The sequence below is a fragment of the Oncorhynchus masou genome, chromosome 8 (genome assembly GCF_036934945.1).
Source record: "Oncorhynchus masou masou isolate Uvic2021 chromosome 8, UVic_Omas_1.1, whole genome shotgun sequence".
Classification (NCBI taxonomy): Eukaryota; Metazoa; Chordata; class Actinopteri; order Salmoniformes; family Salmonidae; genus Oncorhynchus; species Oncorhynchus masou.
The window spans coordinates 342,479-365,209 of NC_088219.1; the positions used below are offsets into that span (position 1 = coordinate 342,479).

Here is a 22,731-nt window from a genome sequence, read left to right on the forward strand (position 1 = left end):
ATGAACGCAGTGCCCTTGCTTGGGTGTAGGGCCTGATCAGAGCCTGGAGGTACTGCGGTGCCGTTCCCCTCACAGCTCCGTAGGCAAGCACCATGGTCTTGTAGCGGATGCGAGCTTCAACTGGAAGCCAGTGGAGAGAGCGGAGGAGCGGGGTGACGTGAGAGAACTTGGGAAGGTTGAACACCAGACGGGCTGCGGCGTTCTGGATGAGTTGTAGGGGTTTAATGGCACAGGCAGGGAGCCCAGCCAACAGCGAGTTGCAGTAATCCAGACGGGAGATGACAAGTGCCTGGATTAGGACCTGCGCCGCTTCCTGTGTGAGGCAGGGTCGTACTCTGCGGATGTTGTAGAGCATGAACCTACAGGAACGGGCCACCGCCATGATGTTGGTTGAGAACGACAGGGTGTTGTCCAGGATCACGCCAAGGTTCTTAGCGCTCTGGGAGGAGGACACAATGGAGTTGTCAACCGTGATGGCGAGGTCATGGAACGGGCAGTCCTTCCCCGGGAGGAAGAGCAGCTCCGTCTTGCCGAGGTTCAGCTTGAGGTGGTGATCCGTCATCCACACTGATACGTCTGCCAGACATGCAGAGATGCGATTCGCCACCTGGTCATAAGAAGGGGGAAAGGAGAAGATTAATTGTGTGTCGTCTGCATAGCAATGATAGGAGAGACCATGTGAGGTTATGACAGAGCCAAGTGACTTGGTGTATAGCGAGAATAGGAGAGGGCCTAGAACAGAGCCCTGGGGACACCAGTGGTGAGAGCGCGTGGCGAGGAGACAGATTCTCGCCACGCCACCTGGTAGGAGCGACCTGTCAGGTAGGACGCAATCCAAGCGTGGGCCGCGCCGGAGATGCCCAACTCGGAGAGGGTGGAGAGGAGGATCTGATGGTTCACAGTATCGAAGGCAGCCGATAGGTCTAGAAGGATGAGAGCAGAGGAGAGAGAGTTAGCTTTAGCAGTGCGGAGCGCTCCGTGATGCAGAGAAGAGCAGTCTCAGTTGAATGACTAGTCTTGAAACCTGACTGATTTGGATCAAGAAGGTCATTCTGAGAGAGATAGAGGGAGAGCTGGCCAAGGACGGCACGTTCAAGAGTTTTGGAGAGAAAAGAAAGAAGGGATACTGGTCTGTAGTTGTTGACATCGGAGGGATCGAGTGTAGGTTTCTTCAGAAGGGGTGCAACTCTCGCTCTCTTGAAGACGGAAGGGACGTAGCCAGCGGTCAGGGATGAGTTGATGAGCGAGGTGAGGTAAGGGAGAAGGTCCCCGGAAATGGTCTGGAGGAGAGAGGAGGGGATAGGATCGAGCGGGCAGGTTGTTGGGCGGCCGGCCGTCACAAGAAGCGAGGTTTCATCTGGAGAGAGAGGGGAGAAAGAGGTCAGAGCACAGGGTAGGGCAGTGTGAGCAGAACCAGCGGTGTCGTTTGACTTAGCAAACGAGGATCGGATGTCGTCGACCTTCTTTTCAAAATGGTTGACGAAGTCATCTGCAGAGAGGGAGGAGGGGGGAGGGGGAGGAGGATTCAGAAGGGAGGAGAAGGTGGCAAAGAGCTTCCTAGGGTTAGAGGCAGATGCTTGGAATTTAGAGTGATAGAAAGTGGCTTTAGCAGCAGAGACAGAGGAGGAAAATGTAGAGAGGAGGGAGTGAAAGGATGCCAGGTCCGCAGGGAGGCGAGTTTTCCTCCATTTCCGCTCGGCTGCCCGGAGCTCTGTTCTGTGAGCTCGCAATGAGTCATCGAGCCACGGAGCGGGAGGGGAGGACCGAGCCGGCCTGGAGGATAGGGGACATAGAGAGTCAAAGGATGCAGAAAGGGAAGAGAGGAGGGTTGAGGAGGCAGAGTCAGGAGAAAGGTTGGAGAAGGTATGAGCAGAGGGAAGAGATGAAAGGATGGAAGAGGAAAGAGTAGCGGGGGAGAGAGAGCGAAGGTTGGGACGGCGCGATACCATCCGAGTAGGGGCAGTGTGGGAAGTGTTGGATGAGAGCGAGAGGGAAAAGGATACAAGGTAGTGGTCGGAGACTTGGAGGGGAGTTGCAGTGAGGTTAGTGGAAGAACAGCATCTAGTAAAGATGAGGTCGAGCGTATTGCCTGCCTTGTGAGTAGGGGGGGAAGGTGAGAGGGTGAGGTCAAAAGAGGAGAGGAGTGGAAAGAAGGAGGCAGAGAGGAATGAGTCAAAGGTAGATGTGGGGAGGTTAAAGTCGCCCAGGACTGTGAGAGGTGAGCCGTCCTCAGGAAAGGAGCTTATCAAGGCATCAAGCTCATTGATGAACTCTCCGAGGGAACCTGGAGGGCGATAAATGATAAGAATGTTAAGCTTGAAAGGGCTGGTAACTGTGACAGCATGGAATTCAAAGGAGGCGATAGATAGATGGGTAAGGGGAGAGAGAGAGAATGACCACTTGGGAGAGATGAGGATCCCGGTGCCACCACCCCGCTGACCAGAAGCTCTCGGGGTGTGCGAGAACACGTGGGCGGACGAAGAGAGAGCAGTAGGAGTAGCAGTGTTATCTGTGGTGATCCATGTTTCCGTCAGTGCCAGGAAGTCGAGGGACTGGAGGGAGGCATAGGCTGAGATGAACTCTGCCTTGTTGGCCGCAGATCGGGAGTTCCAGAGGCTACCGGAGACCAGGAACTCCACGTGGGTCGTGCGCGCTGGGACCACCAGATTAGGTGGCCGCGGCCACGCGGTGTGGAGCGTTTGTATGGTCTGTGCAGAGAGGAGAGAACAGGGATAGATAGACACATAGTTAACAGGGTACAGAAGAGGCTACGCTAATGCAAAGGAGATTGGAATGACAAGTGGACTACACGTCTCGAATGTTCAGAAAGTTAAGCTTACGTAGCAAGAATCTTATTGACTAAAATGATTGAAATGAAACAGTACTGCTGGAGTAGGCTAGCTGGTAGTGGCTGCGATGTTGACACTACACTAATCAAGTCGTTCCGTCGAGTGTAATAGTTTCTACAGTGCTGCTATTCGGGGCTAGCTGGCTAGCTAGCAAGGTTGAATGCGTTCCGTTACTTAAAAGAACGACAATAGCTGGCTGGCTAACCTAGAAAATCGCTCTAGGCTACACAATTGTCTTAGATACAAAGACGGCTATGTAGCTAGCTAGCTACGATCAAACAAAACAAACCGTTGTACTGTAATAGTTACAACAGTGCTGCTATTCGGGGGCTAGCTGGCTAGCTACGTTAGAAGAACGACAATAGCTGGCCAGCTAACCTAGAAAATCGCTCTAGACTACACAATTGTCTTAGAAACAAAGACGGCTATGTAGCTGGCTAGCTACGATCAAACAAATCAAACCGTTGTACTGTAATGAAGTGAAATGAAAATGTGATACTACCTGTGGAACGACGCGGAATGTTGACCGGGTAGTTGGAGTTCATTCGGTAGAGGTTGGCTAGTTGTTGGCTAGCTAGCTAGCAGCATTTCCTACGTTAAGGACGACAAATAGCTGGCTAGCTAACCTCGTAAATTAAGATAATCACTCTAAGTCTACACACTCTAAACTGCACAATTATCTTGGATACGAAGACAACTATGTAGCTAGCTGACACTACGCTAATCGAGTCGTTCAGTTGAGTGTAATAGTTTCTACAGTGCTAGTGGACAGTGGATGTTAGCTAGCTGCTTAGCTGCTTAGCTAGCTGCTGGGCAGATACGTTAGGACGACGAATGGTTGAAGGTCTTACTCACAACGGCTGCAGAGAGCGTGATCACACAGTCTTCCGGAACAGCTGGTGCTCTCATGCATGTTTCAGTGTTATTTCAGATCAAATTTTATTTGTCACAAACACATGGTTAGCAGATGTTAATGCGAGTCTAGCGAAATGCTTGTGCTTCTAGTTCCGACCATGCAGTAATATCTAACAAGTAATCTAACCTAACAAGTAATCTAACCTAACGATGAGTCAGTATGTTGGCAGCAGCCACTCATTGTTAGTGATGGCTGTTGTACAGTCTGATGGCCTTGAGATAGAAGCTGTTTTTCAGTCTCTCGGTCCCCGCATTGATGCACCTGTACTGACCTCGCCTTCTGGATGATAGCGGGGTGAACAGGCAGTGGCTCGGGTGGTTGTTGTCCTTGATTAACTTTATGGCCTTCCTGTGACATCGGGTGCTGTAGGTGTCCTGGAGGGCAGGTAGTTTGCCCCCGTTGATGCGTTGTGCAGACCTCACTACCCTCTGGAGAGCCTTACGGTTGTGGGTAGAGCAGTTGCCGTACCAGGCGGTGATACAGCCCGCCAGGATGCTCTCGATTGCACATCTGTAAAAGTTTGTGAGTGTTTTTGGTGACATTTCTTCTGGAGGTTGAAGAGGCGCTGCTGCGCCTTCTTCCCCACGCTGTCTGTGTGGGCGGACCATTTCAGTTTGTCCGTGATGTGTACGCAGAGAAACTTAAAACTTTCCACCTTATCCACTACTGTTCCATCGATGTGGATAGGGGGATGCTCCCTCTGCTGTTTCCTGAAGTCCACGATTATCTCCTTTGTTTTGTTGACAGAGTGTGAGGTTATTTTCCTAACACCACACTCCGAGGGCCTTCACCTCCTCCCTGTAGGCCGTCTCATCGTTGTTGGTAATCAAGCCTAGCCTTTAGCTCAGTGCAGATTGTCTTCATCGACCTTGCCAAGGCTTTCGACTCTGTCAATCACCACATTCTTATCGGCAGACTCAGTAGCCTTGGTTTCTCTGATGACTGCCTTGCCTGGTTCACCAACTGCAGTGTGTCAAATCGGAGGGCATGCTGTCCGGTCCTCTGGCAGTCTCTATGGGGGTGCCACAGGGTTCAATTCTCGGGCCGACTCTTTTCTCTGTATATATCAATGATGTTGCTCTTGCTGCAGGCGATTCCCTGATCCACCTCTACGCAGACGACACCATTCTATATACTTCCGGCCCGTCCTTGGACACTGTGCTATCTAACCTCCAAACAAGCTTCAATGCCATACAACACTCCTTCCGTGGCCTCCAACTGCTCTTAAACGCTAGTAAAACCAAATGTATGCTTTTCAACCGATCGCTGCCTGCACCCGCGATCGCTGCCTGCACCCGCATGCCCGAATAGCATCACCACACTGGATGGTTCCGACCTTGAATATGTGGACATCTATAAGTACCTAGGTGTCTGGCTTGACTTAAACTCTCCTTCCAGACTCATATCAAACATCTCCAATCGAAAATCAAATCCAGAATCGGCTTTCTATTCCGCAACAAAGCCTCCTTCACTCACGCCGCCAAACTTACCCTAGTAAAACTGACTATCCTACCGATCCTCGACTTCGGCGACGTCATCTACAAAATAGCTTCCAACACTCTACTCAGCAAACTGGATGCAGTTTATCACAGTGCCATCCGTTTTGTCACTAAAGCACCTATACCACCCACCACTGCGACTTGTATGCTCTAGTCGGCTGGCCCTCGCTCCATATTCGTCGCCAGACCCACTGAGTCCAGGTCATCTACAAGTCCATGCTAGGTAAAGCTCCGCCTTATCTCAGTTCCCTGGTCACGATAGCAACACCCACCCATAGCACGCACTCCAGCAGGTGTATCTCACTGATCATCCCTAAAGCCAACACCTCATTTGGCCGCCCTTCGTTCCAGTTTTCTGCTGCCTGTGACTGGAACGAATTGCCGAAATCGCTGAAGTTGGAGACTTTTATCTCCCTCACCAACTTCAAACATCTGCTATCTGAGCAGCTAACCGATCGCTGCAGCTGTACATAGTCTTATCGGTAAATAGCCCACCCAATTATACCTACCTCATCTCCATACTGTTTTTATTTGTTTACTTTTCTGCTCTTTTGCACATCAATATCTCTACCTGTACATTACATTTACATTACATTTAAGTCATTTAGCAGACGCTCTTATCCAGAGCGACTTACAAATTGGTGAATTCACCTTCTGACATCCAGTGGAACAGCCACTTTACAATAGTGCATCTAAATCATTAAGGGGGGTGGTGAGAAGGATTACTTATCCTATCCTAGGTATTCCTTGAAGAGGTGGGGTTTCAGGTGTCTCCGGAAGGTGGTGATTGACTCCGCTGTCCTGGCGTCGTGAGGGAGTTTGTTCCACCATTGGGGGCCAGAGCAGCGAACAGTTTTGACTGGGCTGAGCGGGACCTGTACTTCCTCAATGGTAGGGAGGCGAGCAGGCCAGAGGTGGATGAACGCAGTGCCCTTGCTTGGGTGTAGGGCCTGATCAGAGCCTACTGCGTTGCCGTTCCCCTCACAGCTCCGTAGGCAAGCACCATGGTTTTGTAGCGGATGCGAGCTTCAACTGGAAGCCAGTGGAGAGAGCGGAGGAGCGGGGTGACGTGAGAGAACTTGGGAAGGTTGAACACCAGACGGGCTGCGGCGTTCTGGATGAGTTGTAGGGGTTTAATGGCACAGGCAGGGAGCCCAGCCAACAGCGAGTTGCAGTAATCCAGACGGGAGATGACAAGTGCCTGGATTAGGACCTGCGCCGCTTCCTGTGTGAGGCAGGGTCGTACTCTGCGGATGTTGTAGAGCATGAACCTACAGGAACGGGCCACCGCCATGATGTTGGTTGAGAACGACAGGGTGTTGTCCAGGATCACTCCAAGGTTCTTAGCGCTCTGGGAGGAGGACACAATGGAGTTGTCAACCGTGATGGCGAGATCATGGAACGGGCAGTCCTTCCCCGGGAGGAAGAGCATGACCATCTGATCATTTATCACTCCAGTGTTAATCTGCAAAATTGTAATTATTCGCCTACCTCCTCATGCCTTTTGCACACAACGTATGCACGTAAACGTCTGCCTTATTCTCCGGCGCCATCTTACCGTACAATGATACAATGACTATGAAGTTAAAGTGCAGACTGTCAGCTTTAATCTGAGGGCATATTCACACCTACCTACCCTGAGCAATATATTTACAAACATTACACTTATATACCGGAGGCTAACATGGTGTTCAGAGGCTAACATGGTGTTCAGAGGCTAACATGGTGTTCAGACATAACTGCCAGAGGCTAACATGGTGTTCAAAGGGAATTACCAGAGGCTAACATGGTGTTCAGAGGGAATTACCAGAGGCTAACATGGTGTTCAGAGGGAATTACCAGAGGCTAACATGGAGTTCAGAGGTAACTACCAGAGGCTAACATGGTGTTCAGGGGTAACTACCAGAGGCTAACATAGTGTTCAGAGGCTTACATGGTGTTCAGAGGTAACTACCAGAGGCTAACATGGTGTTCAGAGGTAACTACCAGAGGATAACATGGTGTTCAGATGCTAGCATGTTGTTCAGATGGAAGTACCAGAGGCTAACATGGAGTTCAGAGGCTAACATGGTGTTCAGAGGCTAACATGGTGTTCAGAGGCTAACATGGAGTTCAGAGGCTAACATGGAGTTCAGACGGAAGTACCAGAGGCTAACATGGAGTTCAGAGGCTAACATGGTGTTCAGAGGCTAACATGTTGTTCAAAGGCTAACATGGAGTTCAGAGGCTAACATGGTGTTCAGAGGCTAACATGGAGTTCAGAGGTAACTACCAGAGGCTAACATGGTGTTCAGAGGCTAACATGGTGTTCAGAGGCTAACATGTTGTTCAGAGGCTAAGTACCAGAGGCTATCATTGTGTTCAGAGGTAACTACCAGAGGCTAACATGGTGTTCATGCTAGCATGTGTTCAGAGGCTAACATGGTGTTCAGAGGCTAACATGGTGTTCGGATGCTAGCATGTTGTTCATACCAGAGGCTAACATGGTGTTCAGAGGTAACTACCAAAGGATAACATGGTGTTCAGATGCTAGAATGGTGTTCAGAGGTACCAGAGGCTAACAGGCTAACATGGTGTTCAGAGATGTTGTTCAACGGCTAACATGGAGTTCAGAGGCTAACATGGTGTTCATGGATGCTACCAGAGGCTAACATGTTGTTCAGATGGGAAGTACCAGAGGCTAACAGGCTATCATGGTGTTCAGAGGTTACCAGAGGCTAACATGGAGTTCAGAGGCTAACATGGAGTTCAGAGGGAAGTACCAGAGGCTAACATGGTGTTCAGAGGCTAACATGGTGTTCGGATGCTAGCATGTTGTTCAGAGGGAAGTACCAGAGGCTAACATGGTGTTCAGAGGTAACTACCAAAGGATAACATGGTGTTCAGATGCTAGCATGGTGTTCAGAGGTAACTTCCAAAGGATAACATGGTGTTCAGAGGCTAACATGGTGTTCGGATGCTAGCATGTTGTTCAGAGGGAAGTACCAGAGGCTAACATGGTGTTCAGAGGTAACTACCAAAGGATAACATGGTGTTCAGATGCTAGCATGTTGTTCAGAGGGAAGTACCAGAGGCTAACATGGAGTTCAGAGGCTAACATGGAGTTCAGAGGCTAACATGGAGTTCAGAGGGAAGTACCAGAGGCTAACATGGAGTTCAGAGGCTAACATGGAGTTCAGAGGCTAATATGGTGTTCAGAGGCTAACATGGAGTTCAGAGGGAAGTACCAGAGGCTAACATGGTGTTCAGAGGCTAACATGGAGTTCAGAGGCTAACATGGTGTTCAGAGGCTAACATGGTGTTCAGAGGCTAACATGGTGTTCAGAGGTAAGTACCAGAGGCTAACATTGTGTTCAGAGGTAACTACCAGAGGCTAACATGGTGTTCAGATGCTAGCATGTTGTTCAGAGGGAAGTACCAGAGGCTAACATGGAGTTCAGAGGCTAACATGGTGTTCGGATGCTAGCATGTTGTTCAGAGGGAAGTACCAGAGGCTAACATGGTGTTCAGAGGTAACTACCAAAGGATAACATGGTGTTCAGATGCTAGCATGTTGTTCAGAGGGAAGTACCAGCGGCTAACATGGAGTTCAGAGGCTAACATGGAGTTCAGAGGCTAACATGGAGTTCAGAGGGAAGTACCAGAGGCTAACATGGAGTTCAGAGGGAAGTACCAGAGGCTAACATGGAGTTCAGAGGGAAGTACCAGAGGCTAACATGGAGTTCAGAGGCTAACATGGAGTTCAGAGGCTAACATGGAGTTCAGAGGCTAACATGGTGAGGCTAACATGGAGTTCAGAGGCTAACATGGTGTTCAGAGGCTAACATGGAGTTCAGAGGGAAGTACCAGAGGCTAACATGGAGTTCAGAGGGAAGTACCAACATGGAGTTCAGAGGCTAACATGGTGTTCAGAGGCTAACATGGTGTTCAGAGGGAAGTACCAGAGGCTAACATGGAGTTCAGAGGCTAACATGGAGTTCAGAGGCTAACATGGAGTTCAGAGGCTAACATGGAGTTCAGAGGCTAACATGGTGTTCAGAGGCTAACATGGTGTTCAGAGGGAAGTACTAGAGGCTAACATGGGGTTCAGAGGCTAACATGGTGTTGTCAATAAATGTCATTAGTAGCATATTCAATGTGCAGGCTATTCTATTTTGCTGTAGTATACTTCATTAAGATGTGGGGATTGATTGGTTTATTTATTGGGGAAACAGATGAGTACACTCCTGAAGATAACACGTTAAAGTGATTCCACTTGATCCACCGTGGTACCTGATGGATTACACACAGACTAGACACAGCAAAGCAACATCCCTACAGTACAAAACAGCTTAGAAAAACAAAGAAAGAAATGTTAGTATTACCACAAACTTTCCATTTTCAGGACTCCCCCGTGCTGATCGGTGAGATGGACTCCTCCGGCAGTCTGAATGCTCATTCGCTGCTGCATCTTAGCGAACGAATCAGGGCCAAGGCTGTGTTTCAGGTGGGTGGTTCAGATCTACCAGTCGGCCGTCATTGTAAATACAAATTTGCTTAGTTAAATGTTAAATAAAATCAAATAAATTGAAAAAATGAATAAACCCCAGTGCTAGACTGGCTTGTTTCAATGCGTACTCCTAGAACTCCAAGAACAGTTGCCCGTGGTTACACAGCCAGTCAGACCCAGGTCCTCCAGTCTCTAAGACGTCTCAGTGACATGTAAAACAAACTAACAAAGTCCCAGGAATACTTTACAAAGTGTGTGTGTGTGTGTGTGTGTGTGTGTGTGTGTGTGTGTGTGTGTGTGTGTGTGTGTGTGTGTGTGTGTGTGTGTGTATAGACCCAGCAGGCTCAGTTCATGACGTGGCAGTTTGAGACGGAGTACAGAGGAAGTGACTTCACAGCTGCTGTTACCATGGCGAACCCTGATGTCCTACGGGAGTCAGGTAGCTGAGTGTATTTCTATGATAATGTGTGTGTCTCATTATAATATATATGATAATGTGTGTCTCATAATATATATGATAATGTGTGTGTGTGTGTGTGTGTGTAGTGATCCTGGTTGCCCACTTCCTCCAGAGTGTGTGTTCAGGGCTGGTGTTGGGAGGAGAGCTGGTCTACCACAGAGGAAGACATGAAGAGGGAGGCATTCTCACCCTGGCTGGACAGTACTCAGGTATTATATATATATATACGTTATAAACTGGGTGGTTCGAGCCCTGAATGCTGATTGGCTGACAGCCGTGGTGTATCAGACCGCATACCACGGGTATGACAAAAACATTTATGACGTTGGTTACCAGTTTATAATAGCAATAAGGCACCTCGGCGATTTGTTGTATATTGCCAATAAACCACAGCTCAGGGCTGTATCCAGGCACCCCGCGTTGCGTCGTGCATAAGAACAGTCCTTAGCTCTGGTATATTGGCCATATACCACACTCCCTCGTGCTTTATTATACACTGCCGTTAAAAGGTTGGGGTTACTTACAAATGTCCTTGTTTTCCATGAAAACATACATGAAAATAGTTGCAAAATTAATAGGAAATAGTCAAGACGCAAGGCTATAAATAATGATTTTTAATTGAAATAATTGTCCTTCAAACTTTGCTTTCGTCAAGGAATCCTCCATTTGCAGCAATTACAGCCTTGCAGACCTTTGGCATTCTGGTTGTCAGTTTGATGAGGTAATCTGAAGAGATTTCACCCCATGCTTCCTGAAGCACCTCCCACAAGTTGGAATGGCTTGATGGGCATTTCGTACGTACCATACGGTCAAGCTGCTCCCACAACAGCTCAATAGGGTTGAGATCCGGTGACTGTGCTGGTCACTCCATTATAGACAGAATACCAGCTGACTGCTTATTCCCTAAATAGTTCTTGCATAGTTTGGAGCTGTGCTTTGGGTCATTGTCTTGTTGTAGGAGGAAATTGGCTCCAATTACGCGCCGTCCACAGGATATGGCATGGCGTTGCAAAATGGAGTGGTAGCCTTCCTTTTACCCCGTACAAATCTCCCACTTTACCACCACCAAAGCAGCCCCAGACCATCACATTGCCTCCACCATGCTTGACAGACGGCGTTAAGCACTCCTCCAGCATCTTTTCATTTTCTCTGCATCTCACGAATGTTCTTTGTGATCCGAACACCTCAAACTTCAAATGGAAGACCCAGAGTTACAGGAATGGAAGACCCAGAGTTACAGGAATGGAAGACCCAGAGTTACAGGAATGGAAGACCCAGAGTTACAGGAATGGAAGACCCAGAGTTACAGGAATGGAAGACCCAGAGTTACAGGAATGGAAGACCCAGAGTTACAGGAATGGAAGACCCAGAGTTACAGGAATGGAAGACCCAGAGTTACAGGAATGGAAGACCAGAGTTACAGGAATGGAAGACCCAGAGTTACAGGAATGGAAGACCCAGAGTTACAGGAATGGAAGACCCAGAGTTACAGGAATGGAAGACCCAGAGTTACAGGAATGGAAGACCCAGAGTTACAGGAATGGAAGACCCAGAGTTACAGGAATGGAAGACCCAGAGTTACAGGAATGGAAGACCCAGAGTTACAGGAATGGAAGACCCAGAGTTACAGGAATGGAAGACCCAGAGTTACAGGAATGGAAGACCCAGAGTTACAGGAAAGGAAGACCCAGAGTTACAGGAAAGGAAGACCCAGAGTTACCTCTGCTGCAGAGGATAAGTTCATTAGAGTTACCTGCCTCAGACTGCAGCCCAAACAAATGCTTCAGAGTAACAGACAGTAACAGTTCCAGTAACAGACACATCAACTGTTCAGAGGAGAATCAGGCCTTCATTGTGAATTGCTGCAAAGAAAACACTACTAAAAGACACCAATAAGAAGAAGAGACTGTGTGAATCAGGCCTTCATTGTGAAATGCTGCAAAGAAAACACTACTAAAAGACACCAATAAGAAGAAGAGACTTGCTTGGGCCAAGAAACATGAGCAATGGACATTAGAAGTACACTGAGTCAGAGTCAGCATGTCATCAACACACACAGTACAAGACTAGAGACTTGGTTTGTTTTACTTTAACAAACTACCTAGTTAGCTAATAAAAGTTTACAATAGTTTTCCTTTTCATATCTGGTTCCTGGGACGCAGTTAGCGTTAATGCTGGAACGCTAATATATGTCCAGGGATCCATGCTCAAACAAGGTGGTAATAGATTGGCAAAGCAGCTAGCCTAGCTGCTAGCTATGAAGCTAGACAGCTTTGACTACTATTGCTGGATACCAAGCACGCTAAGCGGTTAGCCCTTGTGGCTAGGGCCGCACTTCTAGTTGTCTTGGTTTTAGGACTAGCCAGTTTTCTACTGCCGGCATCTCTCATTTCATAGAGTGAATAGGGGGCTCGTCCTACGGTTATTACAGTCATGCCTCCGGAAAAAAATGAGCATCACATCTCTGCTGGGCATCACATCTCTGCTGGGCATCACATCTCTGCTGGGCATCACATCTCTGCTGGGCATCACATCTCTGCTGGGCATCACATCTCTGCTGGGCATCACATCTCTGTCGGGCATCACATCTCTGTCGGGCATCACATCTCTGCTGGGCATCACATCTCTGCTGGGCATCACATCTTTGCTGGGCATCACATCTCTGCTGGGCATCACATCTCTGCTGGGCATCACATCTCTGCTGGGCATCACATCTCTGCTGGGCATCACATCTCTGCTGGGCATCACATCTCTGCTGGGCATCACATCTCTGTCGGGCATCACATCTCTGCTGGGCATCACATCTCTGCTGGGCATCACATCTCTGCTGGGCATCACATCTCTGTCGGGCATCACATCTCTGTCGGGCATCACATCTCTGCTGGGCATCACATCTCTGCTGGGCATCACATCTCTGCAGGGCATCACATCTCTGTCGGGCATCACATCTCTGCTGGGCATCACATCTCTGCAGGGCATCACATCTCTGTCGGGCATCACATCTCTGCTGGGCATCACATCTCTGCTGGGCATCACATCTCTGCAGGGCATCACATCTCTGCTGGGCATCACATCTCTGCTGGGCATCACATCTCTGCTGGGCATCACATCTCTGTCGGGCATCACATCTCTGCTGGGCATCACATCTCTGCTGGGCATCACATCTCTGCCGGGCATCACATCTCTGCCGGGCATCACATCTCTGCCGGGCATCACATCTCTGCCGGGCATCACATCTCTGCCAGGCATCACATCTCTGCAGGTACGTCTTGGAGAAGCAGAACGTTTTCTATAAGGAAATGATACTTCAGCAGGAAAATAACTTGAAAAGCTTCATACAAAACGATCATGGAGTCCAACAAACGGCTGGATGACCTGACTAAAGATGTACAAGACTTTTAAACAAGCCTTCTGTTCACACAGAAGGATGTGGATGTATTGAAGACCACACAGGATACACTTCCCAGAAACTGTTCCTCTATACGGAATGAAATCTCCACAGTCAGGGAGGGCCTCCAGAACATGTCTGGGAAGGCAGAATGAAATCCCCACAGTCAGGGAGGTCCTCCAGAACATGTCTTGGAGGCTGATTACCTGGATGGACAATCGAGGAGAAATAATCTTGTAATAGATGGTATCCAGGAGAGCCAAAGTGAGACGTGGGCTGAATCAGAGGACAAAGTTCACAAGCTGTTTTCTGATGAGCTACAACTGGATCAACAGGTAGAGCTGGAATGTGCTCACCGGTCTGGGAAACCAGGGGTCACTAAGGGTGAGAATGGAACCAGACACCGGTCTGGGAAACCAGGGGTCACTAGGGGTGAGAATGGAACCAGACACCGGTCTGGGAAACCAGTCACTAGGGGGTCACTAGGGGTGAGAATGGAACCAGACCCAGGCCAATTGTAGTGAAATTCCACAGGTTCAAGGATCATCTTGCAGTCCTTGAAAAAGCCAGATGCCTTGAAGGGTCTTTCATCTTCATCAATGAGGATTTATCAGATTCAGTCCGTCAAAGAAGAAAGGAACTAATACCAGCTATAAAGGCTGCAAGAGAACGAGGTGACATTATCAGATATGAAGGCTGCAAGAGAACGAGGTGACATTATCAGATATGAAGGCTGCAAGAGAACGAGGTGACATTATCAGATATGAAGGCTGCAAGAGAACGAGGTGACATTATCAGATATGAAGGCTGCAAGAGAACGAGGTGACATTATCAGATATGAAGGCTGCAAGAGAACGAGGTGACATTATCAGATATGAAGGCTGCAAGAGAACGAGGTGACATTATCAGATATGAAGGCTGCAAGACAACGAGGTGACATTATCAGATATGAAGGCTGCAAGAGAACGAGGTGACATTATCAGATATGAAGGCTGCAAGAGAACGAGGTGACATTATCAGATATGAAGGCTGCAAGAGAACGGGTGACATTATCAGATAAGCTGAAGAGCGAGGTGACATTATCAGATATGAACGAGGTGACATTATCAGATATGAAGGCTGCAAGAGAACGAGGTGACATTATCAGATATATGAAGCTGACATTATCAGATATGAAGGAACGAGGTGACATTATCAGATATGAAGGCTGCAAGAGAACGAGGTGACATTATCAGATATGAAGGCTGACATTATCAGATATGAAGGCTGCGAGGTGACATTATCAGATATGAAGGCTGCAAGAGAACGAGGTGACATTATCAGATATGAAGGCTGCAAGAGAACGAGGTGACATTATCAGATATGAAGGCTGCAAGAGAACGAGGTGACATTATCAGATATGAAGGCTGCAAGAGAACGAGGTGACATTATCAGATATGAAGGCTGCAAGAGAACGAGGTGACATTAAAAAACAAATACTTATTTTCCACCATAATTTGCAAATAAATTAATTCAAAATCCTACAATGTGATTTTCTGGATTTTTTTTCTCATTTTGTCTGTCATAGTTGAAGTGTACCTATGATGAGAATTACAGGCCACTCTCATCTTTTTAAGTGGGAGAACTCTATCCTGGATGGAAAGCTATCAATCCAGGTGAAGGCAAGACATGTTCTTTAATGGTAGCTTTTCAAACAGTAAAGATATACACTGTGGTGTTCCTCAAGGAAGTTGCCTAGGACCACTACTCCACTTGATCTTTACTAATGATTTGACTTCAGTAATGAACAAAGCAACAATGTAGAGCGCAGCATCAGAATGTTAATGAACTAACAGATGTACTGAGCAGTGAATTAAGAATAGTGTCTGAGTCGGTTGATATGAACAAATTGATGTTACAAGATCATTGATGTTACAAGATCATTGTCATGCTGAAAGACCCAGCCACGTTTCATCTTCAATGCCCTTGCTGATGGAAGGAGGTTTTCACTCAAAATCTCACAATACATGACCCCATTCATTCTTTCCTTTACACGGATCAGTCGTCCTGGTCCCTTTGCAGAAAAACTGTCCAGTTATATGGTCAATCCCTGGTCCTATCACACTTAGAGTACTGTCCAGTTATCTGGTCAATCCCTGATCCTACCACACTTAGAGTACTGTCTGGTTATATGGTCATCTGCAGCAATGAAAGATATATAAAAAAGCTCCAAATGCCTCAAAACAGGGCTACCAGATTAGCTCTTCATTGTTCTGTATGAATATTATCCAAATGCATCAGAATCTCTCATGGCTTCACGTTAAAAACAAATGTCTATCCAGTCTTCTGATTTTCTTTAGGAATGTTATATTTAAAATGAAAAACACACAGTATTTTTTCAGGCCAGTTAGTACATACTAGCAACACCGCATAACCACCAAACCAGACAGGCAAATTCATGGCAGCTGAAGACAACCCAAGCCAAGGACAAATCACCTTGAATCTACAGTTTTATACAGAGCCATATCTGAATGGATCTCTTTACCAATCCATATCTCTCAGCTGAATGGATCTCTTTACCAATCCATATCTCTCAGCTGAATGGATCTCTTTACCAATCCATATCTCTCAACTGAATGGATCTCTTTTTCAATCCATATATATCAGCTGAATGGATCTCTTTACCAATCCATATCTCTCAGCTGAATGGATCTCTTTACCAATCCATATCTCTCAGCTGAATGGATCTCTTTACCAATCCATATCTCTCAGCTGAATGGATCTCTTTACCAATCCATATCTCTCAGCTGAATGGATCTCTTTACCAATCCATATCTCTCAGGCAAAAAGTAAATCCACCTTCAAGAAAAAACTACAAGAACATCTAATGTGACAGACCATATGACTGGACAGGAAATAGACAGAACATCTAATGTGACAGACCATATGACTGGACAGGAAATAGACAGAACATCTAATGTGATAGCCCATATGACTGGACAGGAAATAGACAGAACATCTAATGTCATAGCCCATATGACTGGACAGGAAATAGACAGAACATCTAATGTGATAGACCATACGACTGGACAGGAAATAGACAAATCATCTAATGTGATAGACTATATGACTGGACAGGAAATAGACAGAAAATCTAATGTGATAGACCATATGACTGGACAGGAAATAGAAAGAACATCTAATGTGTAAGACCATATGACTGGACAGGAAATAGAAATAACATCTAATGGGATAGACCATATGACTGAACAGGAAATAGAAAGTATCAACTGAATGTTAAATGTTTCCTGTCAGGTATTTTCATGATCAGTATTGTCTACTTGTTGAATGTTTGTGAAGGCTTGATTGTGGTTGTTTGTAATGTCTTGTTAATTGGTGTTGGACCCAGGAAGATCAGCTAGCGTTACGGTGTTAGCTAATGGGGATCCTAATAAAATAATAAATATTAGACTGGTGGAAATCTGTCCTTTGGTCTGATGAGTCCAAGTTTGAAATGTTTGGTTCCAACCACTATGTCTTTGTGAGACGCAGAGTAGGTGAACATATGATCTCCGCATGTGTGGTTCCCACCATGAAGCATGGAAGAGGAGGTTTGATGGTGTGGGGGTGCTTTGCTGGTGACACTGTTAGTGATTTATTTAGAATTCAAGGCACACTTAACCAGCATGGATACCACAGCATTCTGCAGCGATACGCCGTCCCATCTGGTTTGCGCTTAGTGGGACTATCATTTGTTTTTCAACAGGACAGTGTCCCAACACACCTCCAGGCTGTGTAAGGACTATTTGACCAAGAAGGAGAGTGATGGAGTGCTGCATCAGATGACCTGGCCTCCACAATCACCCATCCTCAACCCAATTGAGATGGTTTGGGATGAGTTGGACCGCAGAGTGAAGGAAAAGCAGCCAATTAGTGCTCAGCATATGTGGGAACTCCTTCAAACTGTTGGAAAAGATTTCCAGTTGAAGCTGGTGAGAGAATGCCAAGAGTGTGCAAGGCTGTCGTCAAGGCAAATGGTGGCTATTTTGAAGAATCTGAAATATAAAATATATTTTGATTTGTTTAACACTTTTTTGGTTGCAACATGATTCAGTATGTTATATCGTAGTTTTGATGTCTTCACTATTATCCTACAATGTAGGAAATAGTAAAAAATAAAGTAGGTGTGTCCGAACTTTTGACTGGTACTGTATATACACACATTATATATACACACATTATATATACACACATTATATATACACATTATATATACACACATTATATACACACATTATATATATACATACATTATATATACACACATTATATATATACACATTATATATATACACATGTTATATATACACACATTATATATACACACATTATATATATACACATTATATACACACATTATATATACACATTATATATATACATATATCACACACATTATATATATACACACATTATATATATACACACATTATATATATACATGTTATATATACACACATATATATACACATGTTATATATACACACACATGTTATATATATACACATATATATATATATACACATTATATATATACACATGTTATATATACACACATTATATATACATGTTATATATACACATTATATATATACATGTTATATATATACACATTATATATATATACACATTATTATATATATACACATTATATATATACACATTATATATATTCACATGTTATATATACACACATTATATATACACACATTATATATACACACATTATATATATACACACATTATATATACACATGTTATATATACACATTATATATATACACATGTTATATATATACACATTATATATGCACACATTATATATATATACACATTATATATACACACATTATATATACACACATTATATATACACACATTATATATATACACATTATATACACACATTATATATATACACATGTTATATATACACACATTATATATATACACATGTTATATATACACACATTATATATACACACATTATATATATATACACATTATATATATACACATGTTATATATATACACATGTTATATACACACATTATATACACACATTATATTTATACACATTATATATACACATTATATTTATACACATTATATATACACACATTATATATACACATTTTATATATATACACATTATATATATACACATGTTATATATACACACATTATATATATACACATTATATATACACATGTTATATATACACACATTATATATACACATTTTATATATATACACATTATATATATACACATGTTATATATACACACATTATATATATACACATTATATATACACATTATATATATATACACATTATATATACACACATTATATATACACATTTTATATATACACACAGTATATTCTCTGTGATTCTACGTCAGAATGTCTAATCTCATATATTCTCTGGGATTCTACGTCAGAATGTCTAATCTCATATATTCTCTGGGATTCTACGTCAGAATGTCTAATCTCATATAGTCTGATTTAGTTTATTCTGTGTTATTCTACATCAGACAGTCTGATCTAGTAGATTCTTTGTGATTCTATGTCAGGTCCTAACTGGGTGGCGACACTGAATGCTGGGAAAGGAGGAGCTCACGCCAGCTACTACCATAGAGCTAACAAACAGGTACACATTGACAAACACAATACACACACACACACACTAGAAACACTCAACACACCAAACCACACCCCACTACACCAGACCAAACAACACTACACTCCACCAGACCACACTACACCAGACCAGACGCCATTACACCAGACCAGACCCAACTACACCAGACCAGACCCCACTACACCAGACCCCACTACACCAGACCACACTGCACCAGACCAGACCCCACTACACCAGACCAGACCCCACTACACCAGACCCCACTACACCAGACCACACTGCACCAGACCAGACCCCACTACACCAGACCAGACCCCACTACACCAGACCCAACTACACCAGACCCCATTATACCAGACCAGACCATACCCCACTACACCAGACTACACTACACCAGACCAGACCCCACTACACCAGACCAGACCCCACTCCACCAGACCATTACTACCAGACTACCACTAGGTGGGGCTGTTGTCAATACCGTCCAACAACTGGTATGTGTGTGTGTGTACATAGATCCAGGTGGGGGTAGAGTTTGAGGCCAGTACCAGGACCCAGGAGACGACGGCCTCCTTCGGGTACCAGATGGAACTACCAGAGGCTAACATGGTGTTCAGAGGTACAGTCGGGTGTGGAGGGGTGGTGGGGTTATTATGTAAATATCACAGGAGGTTGGTGGTACCTTAATTGGGGAGGACGGTCTCATTGTAATGAGCAGAATGAGTGGAAAGGTATCAAATACTTGATGCCATTCCATTCGCTTTGTTCCAGACAGTATTATAAGCCCCCCTCCCCTCAGCAGCCTCCACTGGCAAATATGTATTCCTGATGACAAATGTTGACTGCAGTGTGTGTGTGTGTGTGTGTGTGTGTGTGTGTGTGTGTGTGTGTGTGTGTGTGTGTGTGTGTGTGTGTGTGTGTGTGTGTGTGTGTGTGTGTGTGTGTGTGTGTGTGTAGGCATGGTTAACAGTAGGTGTATAATTGGAGGAGTACTGGAGAAGAGTCTGTCTCCTCTCCCTGCTACACTGCTGATGGGAGCCTTCGTTAATCACCGTGGTGACAAACTGCAGGTGGGGGATGGTGTTGTTGTTTTGGTTATGGCGGTGGTGGTAGTGTGTACTTACCGTAGCGTATCTGTGTGCAGGTGGGGCTGGGAATCAATGTGGGCTAGACTACAACACCCACAACCCTCTACAGAAGGGACTCCCTCACATGCCCCTCCCCCAGCTCTGTGGCCTTGTGGGAAACGGCGTTCCTGTTTTTGGAGGAAGAAAATGGTGCAGCAAGAAGTTCTCCCCTAGCAACCACATGGCAACTGTTACATCACTTTCTGTTGAGAAACCTGAACTGGACAGACTCACGAGATGTCAGCTCCACACATAGAGAGCGATAGAGGACTAATTTTAGTATCTGTGACATTATATCATCTGACACAGCATGGGCATTTTGAAGTAGTACATTCTCTTCTTAAACGATTGGCTGATCAATCTTGATGACCCAGTTAAACATGACTCCAATAGGTTCATCAGGAGGGATCAGCCAATAACGTTGGAAGTCCCACCCAGTTGACTACATTAAAATGGTGGAATCAATCGATGGCGCTGTCCATGCTAATATGGCCTTTTGGCCACTAGAGGTCTCTATCATTCTCTATGACTCCCCCACACCTCATAATGCATAATGGACAGCTCATAGTAATAGCTGGAATCAAACCATGTGTTTGATACCATTCCAATGATTCCGTTCCAGCCATTACCACGAACCCATCCTCCCCAAGGTACCACCAACCTCCTGTGCTCACCACCCATCCCCCATAATGCACCTCACCTCCTATCCCCCATAATGTACCTCACATCCCCCATAATGCACCTCCCATCGCCCATAATGCATCTCACCTTCCCCATAATGCACCTCACATCCCCCATAATGCACCTCACCTCCGATCCCCCATAATGCACCTCACCTCCGATCCCCCATAATGCACCTCACCTCCCATCCCCCATAATGCACCTCACCTCCCATCCCCCATAATGCACCTCACCACCACCCCCCATAATGCACTTCACCCTCCATCACCCACAATGCACCTCACCTCCCGTCCCCCATAAGGCACCTGACCCTTCATCACCCATAATGCACCTCACCTCCCATCCCCCCATAATGTATCTCACACTCCATCACCCATAATGCACCTCCCTTCCCACATAACGTACTCTATGTATACTATATATTGTAATATCATAATATATTTGTACTCTATGTGGGACCCTCTAGAGATTAAACTGATGTTGAGACTGGGACCCTCTAGAGATTAAACAGATGTTGAGACTGGGACCCTCTAGAGATTAAACTGATGTTGAGACTGGGACCCTCTAGAGATTAAACTGATGTTGAGACTGTGGGGCCCTCTAGAGATTAAACTGATGTTGAGACTGTGGGACCCTCTAGAGATTAAACTGATGTTGAGACTGTGGGACCCTCAAGAGATTATACTGATGTTGAGACTGGGACCCTCTAGAGATTATACTGATGTTGAGACTGGGACCCTCTAGAGATTAAACTGATGTTGAGACTGGGACCCTCTAGAGATTAAACTGATGTTGAGACTGGGACCCTCTAGAGATTATACTGATGTTGAGACTGGGACCCTCAAGAGATTAAACTGATGTTGAGACTGGGACCCTCAAGAGATTAAACTGATGTTGAGACTGGGACCCTGTTGAGAGAGATTAAACTGATGTTGAGACTGACCCTCTAGAGATTAAACTGATGTTGAGACTCTAGAGATTAAACTGATGGGGTTAGAGATTAAACTGATGTTGAGACTGGGACCCTCAAGAGATTAAACTGATGTTGAGACTGGGGCCCTCTAGAGATTAAACTGATGTTAAGACTGTGGGGCCCTCTAGAGATTAAACTGATGTTAAGACTGTGGGGCCCTCTAGAGATAACGGCCAGACAGAATTATCTCTAGAGATAACACCCAGACAGAATGATCTCATCCACCACAAGCCCAGGAGCAGGAGATATTACTATATTATACACTGAATGTACCAAATATTAAGAACACCTTCCTAATATTGAGTTGCACCCCCTATCTCCCCCTTTTGACCTCCTAAGAGCCTCAATTCGTTGGGGCATGGACTTAAGGTGTCAAAAGCGTTCCAATGGATGCTGGCCAATGTTGTTTCAAATAATTCCCAGTTATGTCAAGTTGGCTGGATATCCTTTGGGTAGTGGAACATTCTTGATACACACTGGAAACTGTTGAGCTTTAAAAACACAGCATCTTTGCAATTCTTGAAACAAGTCGGTGCGCCTGACACCTACTACCAAACTCTGTTCAAAGGCACTTAAATATTTTGTCTTGCCCATTCACCCTCTGAATGTCTCAGTTGACTCGAGGCTTAAAAATCCTCCTTTAACCTGTCTCCTCCCCTTCATTT

The 22,731-nt window shown here is 45.4% G+C and overlaps 1 protein-coding gene across 1 annotated transcript in view; it reads left to right on the forward strand.

Moving 5' to 3' along the window:
- Positions 1–20,557, forward strand: part of si:dkey-71l1.1 (uncharacterized protein LOC569883 homolog) — a 33,687-nt gene extending 13,130 nt beyond the window's left edge. Inside the window, exons 5-11 of the mRNA XM_064971284.1 lie at positions 9,649–9,750; positions 10,087–10,192; positions 10,300–10,422; positions 19,218–19,294; positions 19,802–19,904; positions 20,243–20,355; positions 20,430–20,557. Coding sequence (XP_064827356.1) covers positions 9,649–9,750; positions 10,087–10,192; positions 10,300–10,422; positions 19,218–19,294; positions 19,802–19,904; positions 20,243–20,355; positions 20,430–20,456 — 651 coding nt within the window. The 3' untranslated portion in view covers positions 20,457–20,557. The remainder of the gene's footprint in view (positions 1–9,648; positions 9,751–10,086; positions 10,193–10,299; positions 10,423–19,217; positions 19,295–19,801; positions 19,905–20,242; positions 20,356–20,429) is intronic.
- Positions 20,558–22,731: the final 2,174 nt, after the last annotated feature.